Source organism: Megachile rotundata, chromosome 9 (assembly GCF_050947335.1).
Source record: "Megachile rotundata isolate GNS110a chromosome 9, iyMegRotu1, whole genome shotgun sequence".
NCBI classification, from domain to species: domain Eukaryota; kingdom Metazoa; phylum Arthropoda; class Insecta; order Hymenoptera; family Megachilidae; genus Megachile; species Megachile rotundata.
This window is the reverse complement of record NC_134991.1, coordinates 6,786,033-6,813,802: the sequence shown is the minus strand read 5'-3', so window position 1 is coordinate 6,813,802 and position 27,770 is coordinate 6,786,033. Positions and strand designations below refer to the sequence as shown.

The following is a 27,770-nucleotide window of genomic DNA, read 5'->3' as shown; positions in this document are numbered from 1 at the left end:
GTCAACCGATGCGAAGGGTTGCGCGCAGGCGCCGCGACGAGCGTCGTCGACGAAGCGCCGCGTCAAACGTGCCGGCTATAGGTTAAATCCTCCCGCTCCTCGTTTTTGTTGTTTTTCCGGCGTTGCCTCCTGATCCCGCCTTCAAAAGTGCCAGCGGACCAATCGGTGGCCCGTGCTCGCGGGACGCCCGGCGTCGAGGCACCTCTGCAACCACCAACGACGTCGATCTTCGCGATACGGGACGATCGCATCGAGCCAGCGTCGATCTCTCACCGAGACGTCGACTTCGAGGCGTCATCCGTCGTTGTTGTACTCGGATCGAGTTTCATCTCGTGTGAGAACCCGGCTTGTCGCCGGGTGCGTCGTGGTTCTGTGCAGTTCTCAAGGATCTAATCGTTAGGGTGCTAGTTGCTTCGTTTGTGCATCGCAGTGATTTTGGACAATCTGGACTTTGTTGTGCGCGAGTGTCCAGGTTAATTGGAGCTTCGTTGCCAGGTGAGAGGATCTTTGATTTTGTGCTGGTAATTTAGGAAGATTGTGCGTTGAGAGTTCTGGAGGAGTTTGGATTGTAGGATCTGTGTATAGGATAGAATAAAGTGATCTACAGTTTTAGGTAATATGAATATCGTATATTGGATACACATTGCGTTTCGTTTTGATGTTTATTCCTGTTGAGATTAAAGATGAGAAAGTGCAACTATATTTTAAAGTGAACTTCAACTCTTAATCTACTTATCATATGTAGTACTTATCTGGTTATATTAATATCGTTTGGTGTCTGACAAAGAAATTGTTAATCAGTTATGTGAATGGGTAGCCTTTGAAATTGATCAGTCCTCTCAAATTAAAGATACAACGAAGACAGTGCATTGTCTCTTCCAAAAAATTGTACAAAAGTAGATCCTTGAATTGAATTCCTTTTATTTAAGGACTGATACAAAGTTTGCTTCTGATACATGTTTGCTCCTTTCTATCAATTATATAAATACCGATCAAACACAAAGAACGCTAGACAACATTGTAGCTACCTATGTAGTTGTCTTCGAAAATTAAAAAGTCTCTTTGCGAAAATAATGTGTAGATGAACCAGCTCTTATATTTTGCAGTTTAATAACATTTGTATGTTGCAATGTGTTGCAGTATACGAGGAATGTTTATCGATACACCATGAACGGAGCAACGTCGGTAACAACCTCAGAGGAACATCAGCATCAACATCAGCAGCCACAAAATGATGCACCTGCGGAACATCCGAGAAGTCCTACCAGTCCTTTAAGCATACGACATGGTAAGTTACAAATGTACTAGTTGTCAAAACAACAAATAAATTATATTATTAATAATTGTACACTGCATTAGGAATTATTTGCAATAATTCATTTATATTTGATAAAATACAAAAATAAGTAATATATTTGCAACAGAATGCACTGAAGTGATAATTAAAACCTAAATCGAGGAGTCACTTCGTGTAAAAACGATTTAACAATTTTTCTGACTAAAACATGGTACCTCTTGATGGTAAAATTAATTGCATCCTATCGAAAGTCGGAAACAGCAAAATTTCAAGAAATGCAGTGTATGTTATTTCAGATGTTACAGAGTTAGGTATGAATTCATTTCCGTCTTTAAAGTTTGCTTTCGGAATCACAAATATTGTTCTTCGAGAGTTTTCACTGATAACAGAATCATCGATACTTGTCGTTTTAAATCATCGTTCAACAAGCACTATTATTAATGCGCGTCCAAGAGACAGACCATGTACATAAATCTACCCCTGACGCACTTTTATGCGAACCGTAGTTCGAGGGTGGTAAGTGGAAAAAGAGGGTGCAACGCGACCAACGAAATTATGCCATTTGAGTAATCAGATTTCGAGCTGCCAAAAGAATTTACTGTTATACGATTTTCGTAGTTGTTAAACGAACTAAATCCCATTGCAAAGATGACACATTCCAATTAAATTTAGAAGACACAATTAAATATAGTTTTAGTTAACTAGATTTTTTGTATTACTGTGCATTAATTGTCAGATTCTAGTCATATTTTTATAAAAATTTACTAAAACTCTTCTGTAACGAAATTTGTTTACTTGTCAATGAAAAGGAATTATTTCTTGTTTATTATTAAATTACACATGTTTATAGCATACTGCATGGGAAAATTACGTGAACTCTTCAGAGTCGCACAATGTGCAAAATGTGAAAATCGAAAAAATATGCAGATACAAAATATTCAAGAAAAATATGTATTTGTATTAAATTACAATTGTTGAATAAAAAATAAGTATTACAAACTTTGAGGAAAATCATCCTCATTACATGATAAATAAAATTGTTAAAAAGAGTGTCGAATAAAATTTTCACCGACCTCAACGCGACCCCTATAAAAAGATCATCAAATATTACAAAACATAATGAAAAATTAAGAAAGAACGTCATCGAAAGGCACTAGGATCAGATGTTTGAGAACGCAACTCAGCTCAATCTCAGACAACTTTGATATGAGCGTATCACCCTAATGCGGTAACAATTAGTCGATAGCAGAGGGTGCGAGGGTGGAGGGTGACCAAAGTGGTCGTTGGTAGTTACGAAACCCCTTTTTTTCGAGCATCCCGGCCAATGTCCCCTTTGCTGGTCGTCATTCTACGCAATCCCTACCATGGCTCCTCGATGATCCCATAATACAGGGGCGCAGGTGGCGCCTCGCCATCCGCCAGCATTGATATGCTAATGAAATTTGACGCCCCTGCTTTTGCTCGCGCTATATACACGCGCGTATACGCGTCGCGTGTTTCGCGTTTGCACGAGGAATCCGTCGCTCGGTCACCATACGGCCGCATAATTTTCCTGTTCTCGTTTAACCCCTGCGATGGTGTCTCGCGAAAAACCTTCGTCCACATTTCATTACTCTAATGGCGTTACCTTGTTGCCATCATTTATTGCTACTCGTAGATTGGCAACTCCGTAATTTTCATACAGAATTATTTATTGAAATTGTAGAAAGTGGTAATAAGCATTTATGAGAAATAGCTGGGGTTGAATATTCAAACAGTAACATTGAGATGTTATTTAAATAACATCGAGTAGCATTGCAAGAGTAGTAGTACATCGAGTAGTAATAATTCTATGGTGAAATGAAAGTCTCATTCTATGGTGAAATATAATTTTGAAGCAATGTCTAAAAAGCTGTGAGTTTTGGATATATTTGTATCATCATACCTATTTCATTGTACTTTTGTACGGCAGAGAAGATTCATGATTGCAGGAATGAAGAATCTTTATAGTAATTTCAAGAATGGATTTCACATGTCGCAATTTGTGTCTCTCTGTACGCGTACGATGGGATTAGGGTGTTAACGAGATCGAAAAGCCGACACGCTTAGGACGTTACGTGAGTTGCATTAATAAGATCGTTTCGAGTTCATCCCCCGTGAGTATAACGACCAAACGATAAGATCGAAATCTTTCTGATACAGCAGGACCATGCGTATCAATGAACGATTCAGACGTGCTTTAAAATTTCAATTGTCGATTACGATTGTAGACACGTATCTATTTTAGTCGACAAAGTCGTTGTGATGTATTCAATCTGTGCTCTCAATTCATTTATCTATGTAGCTTATCTTAATACCATGTTATTTTATCTCACTTCTACACTTTTTACTCGTTGCAATAAACTTTGCTTACTATTTGCAGAATGTTTCGTCGTTATTATCAAAAATTTCAGGTACCTAAATGTTTTTAATTAGATATATATGAATAAAACAATTTCTAAACAAATGGGTAGTTTCTCATAAAAATTCATATGTTAGTTCTGAGTATGAACCTCAATATGTAAATAGTGGATCTCACAATTAAAACTTCTGAACATTAAAATTTTTAAGCAGAACTCCAACAAATTTTTCAAAGTGATTTTTCTCCCATTAAAAATAGAAAGGTCCAATTTCATTTCTCCGATACAATTGATGCCAAGGGCAAGTCTCATGGGGACTCCAAGGGAACGTTTTAAATAACTCCGTGATGGGGGCACAGTTAAATTATTTTGTAGCGGGTTACGAGGACCCTAACCTGATATCGAGCTGTTCGCATGGTAATTCGAATGGATCCTGTCTGACCCCGCGGTATTAACAAGACCGGAACGAGTTTTCGATCGGATACGATGCACTCGACAAATACGATGCCAGGGAGATCTCGCGCCTCGTTCGGGGTTGGCTGCGTGACTAATAAACCCAAGTGGAGAAGCAAAATCACATTTCGTTAATCACGCAGATGTTCGCCAGTCTACGATCTCTTTACATTTCCATCTTTCAATTAATATCGTCCGAATCGCAATTTATTTTATCAATTACACTCTGCTTTGTTCTTTGTCGCAATTAATTCTGTAATGATTACTCTGCTCGGTATGTAAAATTTTTACAATCACAAAGGATTTGATAAAAATTTTTTAATGTATGGTTACAAAAATTAGATGATCGATATCATGTAATTTTACATAACCTCAATTTCTGGCAATGGAATCTTTGTTGAAAGATCTGGTAAAAACTCAATATAAATGTTAAACGCCGAGAATTAATCTTATAATTAAAAGAGCGAAACGGAATTCTCCCCAGGATCGAATTCTTTTACGAACTCATTTCTCGATGTAAATACTGTTTGCCTTCGATTCGGTCGGTAAGCCTTAAGGGATGCGGAAAAAGAAGCACGCGCCTGGGGCTAAAAACCATAGCAAACCTGACACCGATTTTCTGAAACAATTCATCCCACTTTCTTGTTACTCAACGATTCAGATTTAAAAATTGTCCCCTTTCAGGTTCGAAGATCTCGCGATTAAGCTCGTCATAAACTATCACCGAAATGCGCATTTTGAGCGAATATAAATTTCTGCATAAACTTGCGTTTCTCCGAAATTAATCGATAATCATGTATTGATAACCGCTTTATCGTAGCACATTTAATCGGCCATAAATCTTACGAGCGCCTGGTATCCAACTCGTAAATCCATCGTGGCGATCCATAATGTTTACGCGTTAGCTGTGAGCAATTATTTTATATATGCGATCGGCGTGTCCGCCTCGGTAGAATCAATCAAGGGTGGAAGATGGCACTAGGGTTGCGAAAAGAGATTTCTAGGATTAGTGGAACGTAGCTGCCAGCTGATCGAATAGGATGAATCAAATTTGATCACCGACCGTAAATCCAAAATCGTTCTATCTAAACCACGCATAAATCTCGATACGAAAAAAAGAATGGCAGATAAGAATAAAATGTTTGTGCCTCTTTTATAGCTCTTCCGGGCAGACATGTGCGTGTCTGTATAAAAATTGTCAACATGAAATCGATATTTATGATCTTCAAATTTTCGTAACGTCAGATGCACTTTTTCGTGAACTGTTTTTTGTCGAAACAAGATTTATGAAAACGAAAATGATAATTCGGTCGGTTGATAAGGTTCACAATTGTGTAAAGTCTGGGCAATAAAGTATCAAATAATTCGGAAATTTTTGGGGGTGTCGAAAACAACCGAGATATCAATCAAATTGCAACGACTAAACAAAATTGTCATACTCTGTACCAATATTATCGATTACTTGCCGACTTATCAAAGTGATACTATTCGATCAAAATTTCTTGTTAATCATATAAAATCGCATTCGCCAATTTAAAATTAAAGTAAAGTGTAGAGACAATATTCTTGCTAAAAGTGGTTTTGTCGAAAGTTAATTGTTCGAACTCGGTCCAAAAAGAACCTAACACAAAAGGCATTTGTTTTCAGACTCCGGAGAGAGCAGCGTAATCTCGCCAGGATTACCAGAACGGTATAGTCCTTTGGGAGCAACAGGATCGACCTCGACTCACGATCCTTACGCCTCGAGGTCCGTTCAGGAGTGTCCTGTTCCTCTTTGCAGAGGAATACCGACTGATTTTCCGCTGGCTAGATCGCCTTACCTAACGGCTCTTGGTAATGGCCATCCCCATTTGCTGGGACAGGTGCAGCAACAGCAACAACAACAGCAGCAGCAACAGCAACAACAACAAATGCAACCGCAACATGGCAGCAAACCACCGCGCAGTCTTGGCTTGATATGCGTGGTTTGCGGTGACACTAGTTCTGGCAAACATTATGGAATTCTTGCTTGTAACGGGTGCAGTGGCTTCTTCAAACGCAGTGTTAGACGGAAGCTGATATACAGGTGAGTTTATTGTATATTGGTTCATTAATTATATTCATAGTAGAGTTGTTATAATTAAAGAATGAGATGATTGTTTATATTTTCATACGCAATTGGTAGTGAAAATTATTATACAATTAATAATTTTAGTTCTGTAGTTTCATTCAGTGATCATGTTCATCTTTATTTCATAATTGGATCAAACTTTTAAGCCTAGTCTACCTAAAACCTAGATCATAGCTATATATTTTAGGTCCACATTTTACTAACAATCTTGTCGATGACGTTTAATTTGTGGTTGTAATAATTAAATAATTAAACTGAAAATATAATGCACTTATAATATATCCAAGTCTGTAAAACGTACATAAATAATGTATAGAATGCAGCTGACAACTGTTTCATAAATGTATTATAAATGTATTATAAACATCTTCAGCCTGGTGATAATTTTCTGTTATCAAAATTACATAACAAGTACCTTTCAACAGCTTCTTACTATGTAGATACAATTTAAGGTAAATATAGAAAAAATGAATATACGTGTATTCAACACAGCTGTCCAAAAATGCATTTAAACATTGAAATACCAAAATAGTATTACAGGTTGCAAAATTAATCAGAATTTCTTGCTCGGAAGACACAGTACAAGTTCATAATTTCTCGCGTTTACGTCGTACAGAGAAATTAGTCAGCGAATCCTCGGATGGCGTTTAATGTCAAACTGGCCAGCCAGAGGCGCCATGTGGTCCAAGTCGACTGGGCTCATCCTAATACCAGGCAACAATACGGAACGGCATAATGTTGAATCCTGGAGGACCTATCCACCTAACCCGCCGTTCTGTATATACGGCATACTATTACCATCCCCAGGGAACGGCCATCCATCTCCATCGGATCCCTCTCAACTCGGAATCGCTGTCTGATACGCTCGATCCGTTTTACACGGTACCGTGTGTATGTGCATCCCCCTTTGACCACGTATGAGACTATCGATAGCACGTATTCACGTAGGTGTGCGTGCTAAGCCCATCGAGGAGATACACGATGCTGGTCTACTCGATATACACACTATTAACCCCATGTGCTCTCTTTGAAAATATGAAATCTTTAGTCGTGCGTGAGCGAATTTCGAATTATGTTGAATTTTCTTTAGCGATGCGTTACTGTACGTTAGTCGTGGATCGTGTTGTCAGGCTAGGTTAGGTTGTATAGATGTGTACTTGGAAGAGGTTAGATCTATGCATTGGATTACCACGCATTAGATTATATATGTTGTATTTCGACGCGTGAGGTTATCATTGTGTTGTATTTCCACATATGACATATGTCATGCGTTGTGTCTCTACATGTTAGATCATGCGCTGTATTTCAGCTTTAAATCACCTACGCGATGTATTATCACGTTAGGTTGCCACGAGCTAGATCACCACGCGTATCACCAGATGTAGAAAGATACTGAACCATCACATAGTGAATGCATTGGTCGTCACGTGTTAGATCACATGCGTTGTATCACCACGCGACAGGAAGTCCCAAGGCTTGAATTAGCACTCGTTAGATCATCAAGCATGGAATTATCTCGCGTTGTATCACGTGTTAGATCACTGTGTTATAACCCATTAGATGCCCATCCCTTCATACATCATCCCATAATATCCACATCTAGAATTTATTACTCCAAAAATTGAAAGTCCTGCCAATTCGTACAAACGTGAACATCTCATAAAAATTGTCAAACATTCTACATTTTTGTATTTAAGTGAAACTTGATGTTTCTCTACGTAAAATAGAATTTGATCAAGGATCGATAGCTAGTATTTCCAGTACAATGGCCTGTTCCGTTTTTTTATGGATCCTTTTTATTCTCCGCTATCAATCCCCGTCGAACGATCGTAATACGGTAAAGAGTGAAGAGCCTTCGCACAGATAACCAATTACTCGTAGAGGGGAATAGACCGCGACAGATGCGTCCCGACGTGATGCGCCGCGGCGGCGCATCGACTATAATCGCCGGATTAAAGTCCAACTTCACGGATCGGTTAGATGCAATTAAGTACGCCAGATCGCGTCGAAAGTTCACACGAACTCCCATTGGGCCACACTTGAGTTTTGCGCGCATAGAATCAATCGCTCCTCGTCCTGATTGATAAACCAACGATTATCTAGTCGGTAGCATCGATGCCAGATTTCCATTCAAATTGAACATTACAAGTGGATTTGTGGTTTTATCGTGATGAGATACGTTGCTCCAATGCGTTCTGATTGCATTCGTATATTTTTAATATTACTTCATTTACTTTGAAAGGAACTGCGGTTTCGTATTCATGGACGGTAAATGTAATTTTTTTGTAGATAGAATGTCGAACATGATTATACTTTCTGATTTACCTGCAACGTTTAAATGCTTGCAGAAAGTCAAAATAATTTGTATGAATGTATCGAACAATTTTCTTTTTGTTAATTGAGATCAAACAAATATGATTTTTAGATCAGAACATGATACGAAAGAAGTTTGTTGAAGAAGAAAATAATTTTCTAAATAAATTCTTGAACATAAGCAATTTTCTCCCACATCATTCATATGTAACCATGTTATTACTGACCTAATACAAACATGTGACCATTATTTTAATTTGAAACTAAATTTCAACACGTAATAATTGATCTATGTTGCCACATCACCTCGTTAGAAAAAATGACTTTATAAAATAAATTACAAACGTAATATGTACATACGTGTACATACGTTATACTACATAAATTACACAGAAAAGCAGCTTTCATAAGTTTGAAAGACTACCTTGCATAGAGATATATCAAATTGTAAGATCAATTCATTTGTTCCTCCACAAACAAGAGTCCTCGAATTAAATCTGAGACCGTCGGGGTTAAGTCATTGAATCATCAGCAATCGCGATCGGCGGGCGTGATAACAGGCAGCACATGCTTCCGGTAACTCGATGAAGCAAACAATGCCGGCCAGCAGAAGACTAGAGAGATGCGTAAATAAATGTATGATGTGGTTCTGAAGGGTGAATGCCGAGGGTGATGTATCCCCCGTGTTGCACGGGGAGAGCTTCGTGGAGGTTCGCTGGGGTGTGAACGCAAATCAATTTGCGAGAGGAACCCTGCTGGCACGACAGCACGCAGCCACCCTTCGGTGCCCTTCGTGTTCCACCGCCTCGGGACAAGATAGCTCCACGATGCTGACGTCCTTTCGTCGCACGCTTGGATCGAGCCGCCTTCTTGTGACTGACGTTAGTTAAAATCGCGCTAACCGAACCCCATCGATCGAACATCCTGCGAATCACCTCGAGCTATTGCTATGTTTGTGATTTTTTCTTTCACTCGATGAGAACTGGAATTGATGAGTATTCGTCGAAGAACGAAATCTTCAGAGATACAAAATCCAACTATCCTAAAATTTTAAAGTTCTCGAATACTGAAGCCCCAATTTCTCAAAATCCCAAAATCTAACTATTCCAACATTCTAAAGTTCCCAAATACTAAAACCCTAATTTCTCAAAGAACCGAATTTTCAAAGTCTCAAAATCTAACTATTCAAAAATTCTAAAGTTCCCAAATACTGAAGCCGCAATTTCTCAAAGAATGAAATCTTCAGAGTCCCAAAATTTTAAAGTTCCCAAATACTGAATCCCCAATTTCTCAAAGAACCGAATCTGTAAAGTCCCAAAATCCAACTATCCCAAAATTCTAAAGTCCCAAAAATCTCTAAGTCTCAGTATTGCGAAGTAATTCAAAATTCGATTAGGAGGTGATAAATCATTGCAATAGCAAACGTAACGAAAGCAACGCGTTAATTTGTCCGTCGAATGCTGTGTCATGCAGCAGAGAGAAGAAGAAGACGAGAGGAAGAGTCTGTAAGCCCAAAGAAGCGAAGCAGCACGAGTCTACCGCGGGATTAGATGAAATTAAGAGGGATAAGAAGAAGGTACGTGACCCCGAGCGGTCGCCTCTTTAGTCAGCTTGGAGGGATAACTTGGTTAGCCGAACAATGAAAGTAATCGAATTTAACGCCATCTCCTGAGTTCGCAGCCAGGATTTCCGGCAAGTGCGCTCAAAATTTATCGTCTTTTCGAGAGGGACAACATCCACCACGGTGACTGATGAAACGTCATTGTCAAGGATCGATCGATTCTGACACCTTTAAGAGTTTTCTCTTTCGATTGCTAGTTTTCTCTTTTTATCTTTAGTTTCAGATAGACTCATTGTAAAATGTATTATGTTACCTGGAAATTAATTTTGATTGTTTCGAAAGAAGTTATAACGAATTAGTTTCTTTAGGAATGAAACTTTTGAGGTTAGAAAAGGAAATGATTTATCTTTTTGATGTACTTTCATTTTAAGTCTGTAACAATTACATAAATATTAATATCTACATAACATTTGATGAATTTAAAAATGGACACACATTGACATATACCTGTATCCTTGAAGAGATGATTAGAAAGTTATCTAGATGACATACACACAAACTTTGATATATTTAAAAATACATATGTGAACTATACATTCATATATAATACTATATGTACATGTATCGTTGAAGATATAATTACAAATCTAAATGATATTGTTAATAAAACTTTCAAAACAAAAACCATTTTGGATCCGTTTTAAATAATTTGGTAAATTTTCTGTGCAGATGTCAAGCCGGTACCGGAAGATGTGTTGTGGACAAAGCTCACCGGAATCAGTGTCAAGCGTGTCGTCTGAAGAAATGTATGCAGATGGGGATGAATAAAGACGGTGAGTAATTGAAATTGTCTTGCATAACAAATGGAAGATATTTGATAATCGTTTCTCATGAAAATTGTATGTCTGTTTTGTTTTGAATTTATTTCCTGCTCTTCGTCTTAATGAACAGCCGATAGCTAAACAGTTTGGAAATGCATTTTGTGATGAAGGTTGATACATTTGGGATGACTTCTATCATAATGCTAGCAAAGGAAAAAATCTTTTCGATACGTTGAAATATTGAAATGTCGGTTCCCAGATCGATGAAGTTGTTCAAAATGTTTAAACGTTACCACGAATGATCAGAATTGATTTTCAAAGCAAAAAGCAATTCTACCAACAATAATTAGCTAGGAAACCTATCTAAATGGAAACAATCTTTTTTTTTGTTGCGTTTTAAAGAACATGTCTTTTCCACTTCGCGGACGCTACACGGTGAGCATAAAACAATTTCTATCTTCTTAAACTTCACTGACTAATTAACTTTCAAAGGAGACTTATCGAATAAACAAACATTAAACAAAACGCCAAAATATTTTACGATTGAAAAATTACTATGATTTCACGATTACTCCACGAAAGGATATCTTTTCTGTAAAAAGTGAATTTTCATTTTTCGAAGACAAATATTTATGGTTGAACACCCGTTATCCGTTCATGAGATTATCGGTTTCCGCAGGTAAATCTGTATCATGCGAATCAATCAACGCTAGTCCCGCTATCCCTGTCACCCTATATGTCCGTGAAGAACGGAATTCGAGGGAGGGTCCTTTATGTTCGCGACATAAATAACTGGATAAAGGCAGAGTGATTGGTACGGGTGGAAGTCTGCTTGGTGGCAGCGTTCGATTCAACTCTTAATGCCTCTCGAGCAGCCACGGGCGCACCTGCCACGGCAAAAGAGCATTTCCCCTTTTCCCGTTACCATTCCTTTCCTTCTTTGGTCCCCGGTCGGAAACTCCTCTCTCGCGGGTTACGCCAACTTTCTTATTGCCGAACTTGACGTCGTAAGAAGAAATATTTCCAATTGGATCCTGGTTCCCTTGGCGACGGAAACGACGATGCTCCTATGGAACGTCCCTAGGACATTCTCGTGCGTCGGGAGTTACACGAAATTGCAACTTCGATCTTGATAGATAAATTTTCTTTCGACAAATTTTACAACCTTCGAGAATTAGATAATATTGTATTTTTTCACACTGTATTCGTAATGTAGTCAATGTTGAGTACATTGTAATTAGTACTCAATAATTGGGATCGCTGCAGATGGATTAATGTTTTACTAAGATTTCAATGATTCAGCATTAACAAGTTTATATGTTCATGAAACTAGTAATTGAATTAGATTTCATTATTTAATTTTACTTATTCAGTTGGTTGCAACATGTGAGCAGGTAGATTATAATCAAATTACGAATATGATTGATTATAGTTTACATTTTTAGGTGCAATGAAAGGTTGTAATTCGATTTCATTTGAAGCAAAGGGATTAACATAAAATATTCAAACTCGTTACGAGATTGTACTAATTACTGAAAAGATTACTAGCTGAGTGACACAATAGATTAGATAGGTACTTTTAGTTAAATAATTAAATATTGACTGTAGCTATTTCCATGGCTATCAGTATACTACCCTTAATAATTCCAATGTAACCTAACCTCATCTAGTACTTTCAATAATCCATATTACTAATTACAAGTATGGTATGAATGATATGAAGATCACATTTTTGACTTATCTTGTTCATGTAGATTCAGTTCATGTTGCAAGAAAGTATACAGTATACAGTCATGTACTGATCGAACATAACCTAGAAATTTTTATAATCTCTCTTACGGCTCGTTAACATTATATGAAGTAAATAAAGCCTCATATAGAAATGTGTTGTTCCATATTTTCGACTTATCTTCCCACATAGATTCGCCCCTTATGTACTATTTAGATCTCCCAGTACATATTTTATACAAGACTACACCTTAATGTACCCTTACATAACTATACCCTAATATAATTTAATATAATCTGATACAACCTGTCCCCTGACATAATCTATACCCTAACATAAATAATGTGCAACAATATGCCCTAATATAATTTTAAAAGAAGTCAAAGCACGAAATCTAACATTTTTAAGAATAAGTCGTTCAAGCAACAAACCCGTTCACCAAAATGTCGGCTAACATCGAAATTAACATCGTTACTTATTGAAACACCTACCTACCACATTGAAGCATCAGAATTATCGTCGAATAAAAATCGAAACAGTGAGCAACGGTTTAGCCGCGTGCTGAACAGTGCGGTTCACCACGTTAGGCGAAACGACGCCCGGCGTCGTAAACACCGCGGTCGTTAGCGACGGTCGCGTGGCCCTCGACGAGCCCCGAAGGGTTAATTGGGGGAAATAAACGTATGCAACGCGGCACCGATCTGCGTACGCAAAAATCTGCTCGTTCCTCGTTGTCTGTCAAGCCGCCTAAGGGAACGGGTGACAAGGAATCCGTCGTTCTAGACAAAGAAAGATAACGCGAGCGTAAATTGTGTCATAATGGTAAGTCAAAGGGAGTAACAGAGAAGGAAAATGCAAAGTGAAAAAGGGAGGCAGACCTCCCACGGTGAGCTTCACGCAAATGAGAGTGAAACGATCTGTAAAAGGGCGTTTATCTCTCCTGGCGTGAAACCGGACGGAGACGTGGAAAAAAACGGTGAGAAGGGTTTGGACAGGCGGTTCGGTATTCGTTTATTGAACGGGAATCGACGACTGTAATTCGAAAGGGTTTGTGAAAGCAGCGTTTGTTTGGTCAGTACATTATTACTTTTTAAAAATTAGAACACTTTTAAATCTTAAAAAATGGAAGGTTTTGACTATGAACTATGTATAGGATGGTTCAAATTAGATAGCAATTTTTGTTCTGTGTAGTGTCGTATCGACACAAGTATTTCTTCTGTTTTGCTGTTATTTTTAATGGTTTTTAGTGAACTTATTAAAAAATTATGGAGAACCTCTTAAGAGAGAGGAAACTCATTTGATCTTTTGAAAAGTACAGCAATGAACGTGAGACATCTAGAGAAGTATATATGTATATTAAACATGGTGGTTTATAATTTACATATTGTTCGTATTTCGTAAGAAGTAAATAATACAAGGAAACTTTTCTAACTCGTAAAGTTATAAAGTGTGAACCTGCCAGTTATTTTGAACTACCCTGTACTTCCCAAGTATTTCAACCACAATAAACTAGCAGCTGGAAAAATTCCACAGAGTAAAACTTTCACATAAAACTTGACCAAAGTTGAACAGAACCGAAGTTAATTTCACCCCTATCTGAAAGTTCACCTCGAAAAATTGTTCTCGCTAGCAATCTTGCGATATCGGCGATACTTCGTTGTGCATTGAAAAAGAGAAGCACAAAGTGTCGACAGGCGATATAAAAAAGCGTGCAACGTACAAGAGAAGAGGGACGAGTGTGTGAAAATAAGCGGACTGAAGAGTTAAAAAGACAAAAGGGAAAGCGCGCGTTACACGGGGAAGAAAAATTTCCCGGGGTCGCGGAGAGAACGCGACTGGCAGAAGGGCGTTTATCTTTTCCGCCGCGGCAGCAGGGTAAACGGGAGAAAAAGTGAGAGAGCGAGAAGGGATGGGTAAACGTATAACCGTGAAAAAGACAAAGAACAACGATGCCAAAGGCTTGACGAAGTAGGAGGATCCTATTAAGCCGCTCAGCAGGCAGCACGACGGAGGCAAAGCGAGCCGCGGCACGCTTTTTATTATTACAAAATTACTGTGCACCCGTGCCGCGCTAAAAGGGAAGCTGGAAAAAATTCTGCTTGCTGTTACACACCACTGAGTGCCCTAATCGCGCCGCCATTAGCATGTACCTACCGTCACGAGTCTCCCTTTTTCGGTAAAATGAACGAATTGCCGCGTTTTTCGGGACGAAACCGACAGAGAATGCCAAGAAGATGTTTGCCACTGTGCTGTGTGATTTGGAAAATGGCGCGCTGCAAAGTCGTACGTTATATCGCCACTTTTATCGCTAGAAATTGCATTTATATATTTGAGAGCAGCGTCTTATTATTAAATAAGTTTAATCTTAAGATTAAATATTTGAATTAAAAAATTTACAATTTCTCAAATCTGTAAGTCTTCAAATTTCCAAACATCTGACTTTCTATGTTTGACAATTTGCCAATACACAGACAACTTTTTAGCAGTAGTTAAATTCGCCATCGATTATGGTGGGAACACTATAAAAATTATGAAAATAATGTTACAGATGGCGATGATTAACATATTAATGTAATTCGTCGTATCACAAAATCAATGTTAGCGATGGTGATTTCTCAAACAATGAAGTATAACAAAGATCGAAAGATATACTTTACTGTACGGAAAGTTTTCCTTAATGCAATAACAAAGATAAAGGAGCAAAGAGAAAAAATAAACGTGGTATATTTTAATGATGTTTGTCGTAATAACACGCGAGAACCGAAATATTCGAAAAATAACTTGTTACAGGCGGTAGTATCGATTTATTTAATACCGAATTTCAAGAAACTCGGCTTCATTTCTCGCAGCTGTACAAATACATCGTGTTTCTTTTGATCGAAGGATACAAAGATGAAGGCAATGTCAACGCAATTTACTGCATCGTTTGTACATCAAAATTCAACTTTACTTTCTTATTTCATCGCTGGGAATAATAACTGTAAGACCAAAACAAACACATTAATTTTTCGACCTTTTTCTTATGGTTGATTCTTGAAAATGATTTTATGTTTTTGAACGATTCAGATATTACTATGAGTCATTAGGATGAAAAAAAAAAAAATATACTGATCGAATTGAGTAACCTCCTCCTTTTTCGAAGTCGGTTAAAAATAATTAATATACTATAGTTTCAAAGTCTCAGGTCAAAGAATTAAAAAATTAAAAAAAAAATTGTAGACAAAATAAAAAATGTTGAAGTCCCATAATTGCAAAGGTAGGGTTCTAAATTTTCAGAATTCTAAAATCTTAATGTCCCAAAATTTTACAGTCCAGAGTACCAAAAATTGAAAAAGTCGAAACAACATAAAATCGAAAATATTCCAAAGACTAAAAATGTCAAAAAACCCTAAAAGCCCAATGGTCTCAAATCCCCAAACTTCTACAACCCCTAACTCCTAATACGTGAAAATCTCAAAATCCCAAAACTTCAGATTCCAAAATATCAAACATACAAACCTCAAAACTTACAAACTTCGTAAAATCCAAAATATAAAAATCCCAATGTTTAAAAATTTTTAAAATTCCTAACTTCAACAATCCTCAAAATTCAGCCATGTCGAATTCCAAATATATCAAAGTCCCAAAATCCAAAATTCTCTCGTCTTAAATTACTAAATCCTGATAGCTGGAGGTGCAGAATAGATCTTGACCATGAATACTTTCGATCGAATGTTTCGTACAATACGTCCGAAAATACAGTGGCATTGTTCGAGAACAAAATAAGGACGTATTCTCGTGGTCCATGGTAGATGCGATTTCAAAGAAGGTTATTAATAATGATCGTCCTTTTCTGCAGCCCGTTAGCCGAATAAGAATTACCGGACGACAATGTACAAACAATAAACGCGTCTGATTTCTGTACATCCATTAAATTCACGCTTGTCAGCGACAGACCTCTGGCGTGATATAACGGCGCGTTACGTGAGTTTGACGAGAGGGTGGTAGCCGATCGTTTGTTCCCCGATTAATCTGGCAAGATTCGCCGAACCGAACTCGTTCCACTAATATTTCAATAACCGAGAAACTTCCCCTTGAGAAGATCCGTCCGGGAATTGTGCGTCGAAATTCCTCGAATTCAGACGATTATCTTTGAAAGGTTATCGAAATTTAATCGTTGCATATTGTATCTTAATATTAACTGTATCATCTGGAGGTCTGTGTGTTCGAATGGAGAAGACTTTTCGAAATGCGGAAATGCAAAAAATATTCTCGTGGAAATGCATGCTATTTAGGGTTCATTCTCAAGTGTGAAACGTTTACGTCACTTTCATCGTATGGACTTCAAATCAGGAGTACCATTTTAGGACTGATAATTTTAGAAATGATTGTTTCCAATATTTGAGGATCAGCAAGTTCTTTATATAGACCTATGTGACCTACGTGTCACGTTTAAAATCTTCGAAGGTTTCCCTAGAGAAATGGAATTCATCGAAGCTACGATAAACGTCGGTTTAACGAGCCGTTCCGAATTCATCGTTCGCTTTCTTGCAGATTGACAAGCAATTAATCATGTGTCGGTCGCCGTGCTGGCGTGTGCACAAATTCCAACCGACATTAAGCTCAATAGCAATGGATAGCGCGTTCGACGCTGTACACGGGAGCGTGTAATTAATTCATGGCTGCAATTAGCGCCTGTTATCGACGTTACATCGAAGGTGTGCGCTTCTGTTGCAGCCGTACAGAATGAACGGCAACCAAGGAACACTGCCACCATCAGACCGGAGGCTCTCGTCGAAATGGACCAGGAACGAGCGCTACGGGAAGCTGCGGTCGCCGTCGGTGTTTTTGGGTGAGTCTTCATCTTTATGTCTTTGTTACACTTTGTTACTATCTTTATTTGTCACACTTCATTGCGATATTCTTCATGACTAATTAAATTAACATGTTTATCAATTGTGTTTGTGTCAATCGTGTGAACATGTACATTTGAATGTTCATATGTGATCTTGACATATGTAGACATCTTCAGGTTGAGAGTAAGGATTGCTTCTGAAACTATGAAATGTTAAACATTGTTTAATAACTAAATGTAAGAATTTCTTAACTACTAAATTCTTAAACTTTCAAACTCTCATGTCCTCAACGTTTAGAGTTCTCAGGTCCTCCAGTTCCCAAAGACTCTCATTCTCAAATTTTCCAAATTCCCAGATTAGCTAATCTCCATCTTCTATAAATACTTCAATAACACATACCGCAGGTAGGTCAAGCACATTCTCTAAAAACTGGCGAAAATTTTACGCACCATAGACTTTCATCCTTTTTCAAACTTTCGCTTTAGAATATCGGTGATAAATCAATACACGCGTACAATTATAACCTCAAACAAACGGTAAATAAAACCTGGACAATTCTGAACAGTTGTATTCGCAGCGAAGGAGGTTAAAAGAGTATCTCGCAATCGAAAGAACGAAACGTGTCAAAAGAACAGGTCGGAGAAAGGTGGTAATTTCTAGAAGGCCATCGACGCCGAGCATCGGCACGCTCGGTGTCGCTTTTAACGCTTCACCCCTTGGCGCTCTATGGATTTTCCATTAGTTCCAACCTGAGTACCCGGTTACCTGAAAAACGGTCATCCACGGGCTACTAGTCAAAGGTAATTTTTCATGATAGATCACGCTCGGCGTGGCGTGTCGCGAGCGCGCTTGCTCACGACGGCGAAAAGTATGCTGCTGTCCAGCAGAAGATCAAACGTGCCAACAACATCGTCGGCTCTCTTGCTTCCCGGTGAATCGCCGATTATCGATCCCGGGTACACTCACCGTTACCTTTAATCCCCCCTTCCTTGACCCCGTGGATCGTTCGGAAATCTATCGTTTATGCGTCAACCGAACATCCGCGAGAGGATGCTCCTCGTGAAAATTATAAGTGTGCAAGTGGAACAAGGTTCTTGGATAATCATAGACGCGACGTGACATTTTGTGAATCTTAATCGAAGACATTTTTATATCTCTGATGCTGGGACAAATATGACTGCAAGGGTTTGAATTATATTTAAATTTTAGGTTAAAATAGTAAACACTTTCTCATCACATAATTTTTCGTCTTATTTGTATCGACAGCATAAAATACGAATACTGAAGAAATAAAACGTTTTGCTATTTCGAGAAACAATGCCGATACAAATTGAAAAGGATTGCGACTCTGGTTTTGAATGGAATTAAGTATGTATTAACTATCGAATAAAAGGTTTCTTGAATGAGGTTAATTTAGTTTCGCGTTTACGCAGGTACCAGATTCGATGACGTGGCACAATAGCAAGATGTCCCATACAGTTTATTGAAAGTCCCCTTGATCTTGACCATTCAGTTCTATGTTCAGTTCTATTTACAATTCTATATTCAATCGAATTATTTGTGTCTTAACTTGTTATGCAAGGATGTTAATTAATACACAATAAAATTTCACGTGAAAGGTATCCAAACGAGAAGCTGAACAAGCTATACATAACAAAAGACGTTTATTTCAACTTTAATAATAGAGCTAAGAAAAAACGTGACGATACAAATCGGCTTTAATGCGACTAGTCGTTCAACGTTATCGATCTGCGGTATTATTTTCACGGGCAAAGGTCTGCATCGACCTTTATTCAGTTTCACGAGTTTCTACTATCCGCTCCGCGAAACGAAGCTGTATACACGAATCGATTAATTTTCATAGTATTAAGTTTTTTTTCTATCTTGCTTTCATATTTTTATGTTTTCTTATTGCCCGCTATTATGTGTCCATCTCGTAAGACCGTTCCGACGCGGTTACAACGTTCCGCCCGAGCACTTGTGGTTTCTACATGTACGCGTATTTTATTTTTATCGGATTTATAAAGCCTGTAAACCGCAGTCACGTCCCTGGATCCCTTGAAAACACGTTGTTTCTAATCCACGTGAGTGCAAAACTCGAATACGGTGTCCCCCTGAACGATCTGGGCGAACAACGCCCTGGCTCTGGCTCTGGGGGACAACATCTCCTTGTCGCGGTACAAAACGCTGTCCAAAATGGGCGATCGTACGTCCAAGGTGTCGCCTATATTCTTCTCAATTTGCAACGCAGAAATCGGAGCAACGGAGTTCCTCATGTCGCTTTCGGACTTGGCGAACTTTCTCACCGGTTCGGTGTAACCGTTCAAATCGTCCTCGATGTCCACGGCAAATCCTCGCCTCAGATTCTCCGACTTCGTCTGTCTGATGACTGACGCGACGCGACGCTTGATGTCGGCCTTAACAATGGCCGCCTCGGCTGTTTCTCTTCGGCTGACGTTTGGATTCTTCGTCACGCTATCCACCATCTCCAGAAGACGATCGAAGGAGTTGCAAATCTCGTCCAACGATTGCTGACTAAGCAACAGGAATCCGTTCGTCTCCTTTTCCTTCTCCCTCAACGCGTTCTCTAACTCCATTAGATTATTCTTCATCGTTTGCAGCTCCTCTTCAGCGACCTCGCGACGTTTACGTTCTTCCGTTAACAGAGAAGTACTTTGCTTGAGGTCCTCCAGCAGACGATAATGCTCCGACTTCGCTTCCATCAGTTGAACCTGGATCTTCTCGAGCCTGGCGGAGTCTATCTCCGACTCCAAACTGCGCGGCATCTGCGTGGCGGCGTCCACCTTCGTCGGGTTGACGATCTTCGACGACGAATCGCTGTCAGGCTGAACGTTTTCCTCGACAGTCTGGACGTCTTCTTCGTTCTTCATCGTGTCGTCCATTGCGGGTTTGATGTACGATTGGAGGTCCAAATGAAGAGTGATCTTCGATTTGGCTTGGCCGTTCTGAACCACCTGCTGCTGTTGTTGCTGTCTCTTCTGTGCCGCCGCATGTTTAAACGGTGGCAAATTGGGCCTCATCTTCGTCTTCTTCACATTGTCTATCGAACTGATCACTTTTCTCGGAGGAGCTTGATAAGGACTCTTCCCGTACTCCATCGCGGCGCTACGCGGTCTGATAAACGGTTTTCTACTATTCTCGTTCTCGCTTCTCTTTCTGTTGCCCGCCGAAGCTGCCTTCCGATCCTGCTGAGGCAAAGCGAGCCATCTATACTCGACCTTCGTGTCAGAACTGTTCTCCTCCAATCTCTTGATTATTTCTTTCACGAGCCGCTCGTTCAGATTCGCATTCTGCCTCACGTCGAGGATATTCAACGTGGTGTTGTGATCCAATAGTTCCAGGAGATCCTTGCCGATCTTATCCGACAGTCCGCAGCGTTGCAAGTCTATCGCTTTCAGCCACAGACTGTCTCTAATCGCCTCGATCAGCTCGATTATCGCCGCGTCGCCTAGCTGAGGATTGTCGTTCAGAGTTAGACGACGTAACCCTGGCATCGCCTCGAGATTCGGCTCCTGATACCTCAAGGACTGCTTCCAAGTATCGTGATACAGCAATAGCTTCTGTCTGGACAAGGCAGACGCCAAGGCCGGTCCACATTTGCACGTCAGATCGCAGTAGCTGAGGTTCAACGACCTCACGCTGGGCACATCGGCCACTGTTCGACACAACAACTCGCAGGAGCTATCTCCGATGTAGCAACGCTGGAGAGACAGGCTACGAAGCGTGTTCGTGTGCGACAGACCTACGCACAACACCGCCAAACAATCTGGCGGAAACGGGATACCTTCCAGCTCCAAACTGGTCAACGTTGGCGAGTTTCTAACACATTGGGAGACGCTATGCGACAACCACTCCAGAAGATAACGAGATAACACCACCGGCGCTTTGCCCATTGTTCTAGCTTTGTCCTCGGAATTGATCTCCTCCAATGGTTTGCGACATTGATACCTACTGCGAACGCTGATCGAACGCAGGCTACGATCGAGCGACAGAGAATTTAATATCGGACTCCAGTCATCCATTTTCACCCGGTCCGTGGTGAAATCTAAACAGTGGGGCAGAGTCACGCAGATGACCGGCAGTGGACGTAGCCGTTGTTGCCTGCACAGCTCCATGTAGCAGTTGGCGAAATTTCTGCTATTCGGAATCGCCATCTTTGACGCTGGAACGGACAGTGGTGCGTCCACCATGCCTCCACGTCTTGTTAACGTCTTTGAGTTCGGTGGCAACGTGATGACTGTTGTTACCATTCAAAGATGTTGATTCCTAAATGATAAATTAAAAAATTTACACGGTATCAACTTTTAGATTCGCGAATTTGTCATTTTTGGAATTTTGGGAAATTTAAACTGGGCAGGATTTTTCGATTTATCAAGATAAATATTGGTTGTTTCACGTAATGCAAATAATATTCACCTTCGTATTTGCTGCCTCGTTGGTACGTTAACCACAATTTTTCCACACACCGTCATCTGCGCATTTAGCTTTTCCAACGATCCCGATGGAAATCGTTTTCGACGTAACAAACAAGGTATAAGACCACAAAAAACGAAAATCGCGTTCCTATCTCCTGGTTTGCGACGGTTCTCGCCCACCTACCTAGCCGAAATCGCTAAAACGAAATTCCTACGCGACATACGCTGAATATATGCAAACAAAACTCGCATTGGTGCGAGTTAAAGTTGCAGCGAATCGTGTATATCGATACTGTTTCCTGAGTCTTTAATTTATTGTTCCATGAAATTCATAAATTATATTCGTTTTGATTCAAATGATTTATAATCGTCGTCTTGAAATTCTTGCTGGGAAAATGCTACGAATTTATTTAACGAGGTTTCTGTATGCATGATTTTTCAGACCACCCGTATCTCTGGCTATGGCAAGATACACGACACCATTACCTCTGCCTACGGTTGCCCCCACAACAAATTCGGCAAATCCTCCTACACCTCCTCGCCAGGATAACGAAGACGGTACTTGTCAGTTTTCCTTTTATATTTCCTAATTTATTGAGACATAGTTTCACTTAAAAATTTTTTACTATTACAAGAAATTTAACTCTAGTTATAAAATAAATCATTTGTATTTTAAAGTGAAGTAATATGAAAATTAATCTGTCACAAGTGTAATATACATAAAATAAATAACATCACTTTTACGATACGTTTGTAATATTTTATTGATGAAAGAAATTATTGATTTTAATGAATTACAACATCAATCAAATGGATTTAAAATTTAATGCTTTTTAAATATTCAACTGATAAGTATTTTCTATGTTCCCTTCAAGCAATTTTTCTGAGGATGATCGTCAACGATGATTTCTGATTTTGTTCGATAGGGAATGCTTCGGAAGACAGCATAGACGTGACGAACGAGGAACCATTAACACCTCAAAGAAGTGGTTGCACGCAAATACCACCTGTGATCCCGTCGTTGTATTCGCCTGCGAGCGCTGAAACGGTGTACGAAACCAGCGCGAGGTTACTCTTCATGGCGGTTAAATGGGCCAAGAATCTTCCCTCTTTCGCGAGTTTGCCTTTCAGAGATCAGGTACCATTTTCAAATTTCACTTCTTGTATTTCAAATTTGTTGATGTATAGGAAAACTATATCCCCACGTGTTTTGAAGTCTATGTACTGATATATATTTTTAACTTCTGTGTGTTGTTAATAAATATTGCAAACTCCGAAATTTATAAATATATGATCTTAAAATTTTCAAATTCCTTGATTCCTATATTTCCAAATCTCGAAATCCCCTAATTGTAAAGTCTCCAAGTTTTAAACTTCACAATCTATGTTAAACTTCATGAATAAACTTCATTACTTCATAAATTTTAAACTTCATATCTCCGTATCTTAAAATCCCAAAAGTTTAATATTCACAAATATTCATATCTCCACATCCTAAAGTCTGCAAATCTTAAATTCCCTGAACCTTCATATCACAAAACCTTTACATCTACATACAGGTCATCGTATTCCTAAATCCTTATATCTTCAAATTTTCATATCACCAAATCGTCGTATCCCCAAATCCTGATATCTTCAGATTCTTCCTCATATTTCTAAATCTCCCAATCCACATATTACCATATCCCTAAGTCCTCATATTTCCAAATCCTCATAGTCCCAAATCCTCATATCCCCAACTCCTCATATCCCTAAGTCCTCATATTTCCAAATCCTCATAGTCCCAAATCCTCATATGCCCAAATCCTCATATCCCCAAATCCTCATATGCCCAAATCCTCATATGCCCAAATCCTCATATCCCCAAATCCTCATATGCCCAAATCCTTATATCCCCAACTCTTCATATCCCCAACTCCTCATATCCCCAAATCCTCATATGCCCAAATCCTCATATCCCCAAATCCTTATATCTCCAACTCCTCATATGCCCAAATCCTCATATGCCCAAATCCTCAAATCCCCAAATCCTTATATCTCCAACTCCTCATATCCCCAAATCCTCATATCCCCAAATCCTCATATCCCCAAATCCTCAAATCCCCAAATCCTTATATCCCCAAATCCTCATATGCCCAAATCCTCAAATCCCCAAATCCTTATATCTCCAACTCCTCATATGCCCAAATCCTCATATCCCCAAATCCTCATATCCCCAAATCCTCATATCCCCAAATCCTCATATCCCCAAATCCTCAAATCCCCAAATCCTCATATCCCCAAATCCTCATATCCCCAAATCCTCGTATCCCCAAATCCTCGTATCCCCAAATCCTCATATCCCCAAATCCTCATATCCCCAAATCCTCATATCCCCAAATCCTCATATCCCCAAATCCTCATATCCCCAAATCCTCATATCCCCAAATCCTCATATCCCCAAATCCTCATATCCCCAAATCCTCATATCCCCAAATCCTCATATCCCCAAATCCTCATATCCCCAAATCCTCATATCCCGAATTCCCCATATCCCAGAATCCCTATATCCCTAACTCCTCATATCCTTCTATTTCGAATTATACAAAACACTGAAAAGCAAATAGTAAATCAAAAAAATAATGCTCATGTGCGATAGGTGATACTACTCGAAGAAGCCTGGTCGGAGCTTTTCCTCTTGAACGCAGTGCAGTGGTGCCTTCCACTCGAATCATCGCCCCTTTTCAACTCCGCAGAACTTACTGCTCTAACTTTATCACCGCATCCGCACCCCCACCCTGGGATCCACATGCAAACCACCACCGGAAAGCCGAGTCAGGTGGCGGCAGATGTGAGGCATCTGCACGATACTCTGCAGAGATACAAGGCCGTCATGGTCGACCCTGCGGAATTCGCTTGCATGAAAGCCATTGTCTTATTTCGGCCAGGTTAGTATTGCAAAGTCTATTCAAAACAAACTATATTCATCTTTTATACAATTTATAATAATCAATATTTAGAGTTATATTTGTAGTTATATTCATAGTAGATATTTATAGTAATGAAACTGCGAATGTTTACAGATTTATGTATCAAGTAAACTTTGATGTTTGTAAAGTTGGGGTGAATCATTTAAATCTAAGTTTGAGATCTAATTTTACTTTATAGATATTTATTATAGTCTTAATTACATTTCACAGACTTTGATATAGACAACACAATACATATAATTACTTATGTACAAAAGTATAATTATGTGCAAGTATATAATTGGCAGTGTTAGAATACATTTTACTCAGTCTGCTCTTCATTGCTTACTTTTCCATTTTCCTTTTCGTTGTATGAAGAACAGGTTAGATGTCTCATGATATGTCAGGAACAGGTTATATTAATTATTAAACCAGAGTAAATTGTTTCTTATGTGGTCCTGTTATTTTCTTCGTTACAACTCATCAAGAGTAGATACAGATATATTCAACAGCAGAATCCACCAAAATAAATTGCTTGAATTTTATTTAGCACATAGAAATATATTCAACAGCAGATTACACCAGAATTATTTGACTTTTTTTTGTTACTTCTTGCAACTACAAAAATTGATTATGTTTGCGTTCAAAATGTTCTTGATTGTTGCTGCAGAGACCCGTGGCCTGAAGGATTCCAGTCAAATAGAGAACCTGCAGGATCAGGCCCAAGTGATGCTAGGACAACACGCCAGGGCGCAGCAGCCAGCTAGTCCAGCACGCTTCGGAAGACTGTTGCTGTTGTTGCCGTTGTTGAGGACAGTGCCAGCATCGAGGGTGGAGTTGATATATTTTCACAGAACGATCGGCAACACTCCAATGGAGAAAGTATTGTGCGACATGTACAAAAATTAAGGGACCTTCAGCATTGTTGGATAAAATGTTTCGATTCTTGTACAGTGATGCGTTCGAAGTTTCGTGGTGTCGAGAGTTGTTTAGATAAAATGTTCGATTGATTGAGGAGTACAAATGGTAAACGATGCAAGTGCCAAAGAAATATAAAGCAACATTTTGGTGGATCGAGGTATTTCGTAAGGTGAAGAATTACTAGAAATCGTAATTATAGAGCCAAAATCGTTAGTGACGTTGTGAAAAATAAAAGTGCCAAGGTCGATTTAATTGAATGACGAAGAAAAAATCAGTGCAGTGTACTGAAACTATCAAGATGGTAAATGTTAAAAACTTAAACGTTTGAGTGACAAATGTAAATGACAAAGTGGAGATACGGTTTTTATTTCCAGTGAAAACGTTTATGGCACATATATCGCTTACCACTCCGACCATTGGCTAGCTAAGTGTTGGGGTGGGTTCGGAACATTATTTTACTGATAGTGTCAGCATTTGGGATTGGATGTGATCCAGTCATATGTGGTGATTTGGACATTCGACAATGTAGAAATTTGGGAAAATTTGGAATTCGATATTTTGAGGTTGAAGGGTAACTATATGGAAATTTGAGTACTTGTGAATTTGGGAATTCGAGGACTTAGTTCGCTTCGATGGAAATTTAGGAATATAGAAATTTGAGAAGGTGGAAATTTGAGAATGTAGAAATTTAGAGATCTGGAAATTTAAGAAGGTGGAAATTTGAGAAGGTGGATATTTGAGAAGGTGGAAATTTGGAAAAGTAGAAATTTGAGAAGGTGGAAATTTGGGAATGTGGAAATTTGAGAAGGTGAAAATTTCAGAATATAGAAATTTGAGAAGGTGGAAATTTGGGAATGTAAAAATTTGAGAAAGTGGAAATTTGAGAATGTAGAAATTTGAGAAGGTGGAAATTTGAGAATATAGATATTTGGAGATCTAGAAAATTGAAAATCTAGAAACTTGTAAATTTGTGAATTTGGAAATTTGCAAAAAAAGAAATATAACTGCTTACAAATGTCAAAATTTAGAGAAGACTCCCACCCTAAACTCAAACTTAGTTAGGCCAATGGTTTCAACTTTTCAATGAACCGTTCATTCATACTAAAATAAGATTATCGAACTCATGATTCAGCAACGCTTGAATCGTTATAAAGTTAAACGTACCACAATTAGGATTACTCGAGATCTTTTTGTAATATTGACTTCTAATTAAGTATATATAAAAAGAAGAGAGAAATAAGAAAGACTTCTTTCTGCGAAAGAATCGATAGCAAGAAGAACGTGGACGAAGTTAGAGGACTTTCGATGATCGAACCCAGAAATTAGAGAATAAATAAGCAATCGTGCTGACCAAATAATCGAATAGAATCGATCGTTTCTACATGTGCGATAGCTTTGGCCTAAGGACGAAGCCCCAAGCATGACCCTTTAATCAATTCACGATCTCGTCTGGTGATTTCTTTTTTCCACCAGATCGAGATCGACTAACGAAGGAAACTTTGAGAAAGGTAACGAATCGACATCTATGATGTTTAGTTAATCATTCAACGGTATCTAAGTCAAAGAAACTCTTAGTTTCGACGTAAAAGAGGAAATATATATATATATACATACATTTATTTATTATAGTGACGTTTATCGAACATTAGGTTCGACAGTTTTTCGGTTCTAGCCTCAAAATATTTGAACTTCAAATTTCGCTGAAAGCGTGAGAATTATTTACTTATTTTTCGTTGTTTCTGGTATTATTTGTATCGTTGAGTAAGGTAAGATTTTCAATGTACGAGTAACCGATATGAATTATCGAACAGCTGTAACAAAAAATGATACTCGTCTGTGCTTTTCTTGTATATTTCGTGTTGTGATACTATTTGCTGTAAAAGTCTAGATAATGAGTCACGTGAAGTATATTGTAACGACTACGTAACCACTTGTAATAAAAGTACACATAAGAATCGTACAATTTTC

At 38.8% G+C, this 27,770-nt stretch overlaps 2 protein-coding genes and 1 long non-coding RNA gene across 7 annotated transcripts; 2 read left to right on the top strand and 1 right to left on the bottom strand.

Annotated features, from left to right (window-relative positions):
- Nucleotides 1-133: 133 nt before the first annotated feature.
- On the top strand, nt 134-27,770 carry LOC100878153 (photoreceptor-specific nuclear receptor). 3 transcript variants are annotated; one of them, XM_003706394.3, is made up of 9 exons: nt 134-495; nt 1,141-1,288; nt 5,776-6,193; nt 10,842-10,945; nt 17,379-17,493; nt 22,376-22,491; nt 22,860-23,071; nt 24,572-24,860; nt 25,552-27,770. In XM_003706394.3, the coding sequence occupies exons 2-9, from the start codon at nt 1,168-1,170 to the stop codon at nt 25,788-25,790; spliced, it is 1,614 nt and encodes a 537-aa protein (XP_003706442.1). In that variant the 5' UTR covers nt 134-495; nt 1,141-1,167; the 3' UTR covers nt 25,791-27,770. The 3 variants fall into 3 exon arrangements, with proteins under 3 accessions (XP_003706442.1, XP_076391407.1, XP_076391408.1); XM_076535292.1 differs by having other exon boundaries at nt 22,376-22,497; XM_076535293.1 differs by having other exon boundaries at nt 134-613; nt 22,376-22,497.
- On the top strand, nt 17,648-19,116 carry LOC143265126 (uncharacterized). Of its 3 annotated transcripts, none has more exons than XR_013039294.1 (5): nt 17,648-17,733; nt 17,795-17,901; nt 17,983-18,297; nt 18,764-18,865; nt 18,931-19,056. It is a non-coding gene; the product is annotated as an uncharacterized LOC143265126 (long non-coding RNA). The 3 variants fall into 3 exon arrangements; XR_013039292.1 differs by having other exon boundaries at nt 17,650-17,733; nt 17,983-18,682; nt 18,931-19,116; XR_013039293.1 differs by having other exon boundaries at nt 17,651-17,733; nt 18,063-18,682; nt 18,931-19,108.
- On the bottom strand, nt 19,145-22,177 carry LOC105663472 (uncharacterized). Its single transcript, XM_012292497.2, has 2 exons — nt 21,935-22,177; nt 19,145-21,784 (listed from the first exon to the last, which is right to left on the bottom strand). The coding sequence occupies exon 2, from the start codon at nt 21,766-21,768 to the stop codon at nt 19,573-19,575; it is 2,196 nt and encodes a 731-aa protein (XP_012147887.2). The 5' UTR covers nt 21,769-21,784; nt 21,935-22,177; the 3' UTR covers nt 19,145-19,572.

Bases quoted from the DNA above. Each gene is read 5' to 3' on its own strand.
- LOC100878153 (XM_076535292.1), top strand. From the start codon at position 1,168: ATGAACGGAGCAACGTCGGTAACAACCTCAGAGGAACATCAGCATCAA. The intron at 10,946-17,378 runs GTGAGTAATTGA...CTTCTGTTGCAG, and splicing joins GATGGGGATGAATAAAGACG to CCGTACAGAATGAACGGCAA. The intron at 23,072-24,571 runs GTACCATTTTCA...CATGTGCGATAG, and splicing joins GTTTGCCTTTCAGAGATCAG to GTGATACTACTCGAAGAAGC.
- LOC105663472 (XM_012292497.2), bottom strand. From the start codon at position 21,768: ATGGTAACAACAGTCATCACGTTGCCACCGAACTCAAAGACGTTAACA.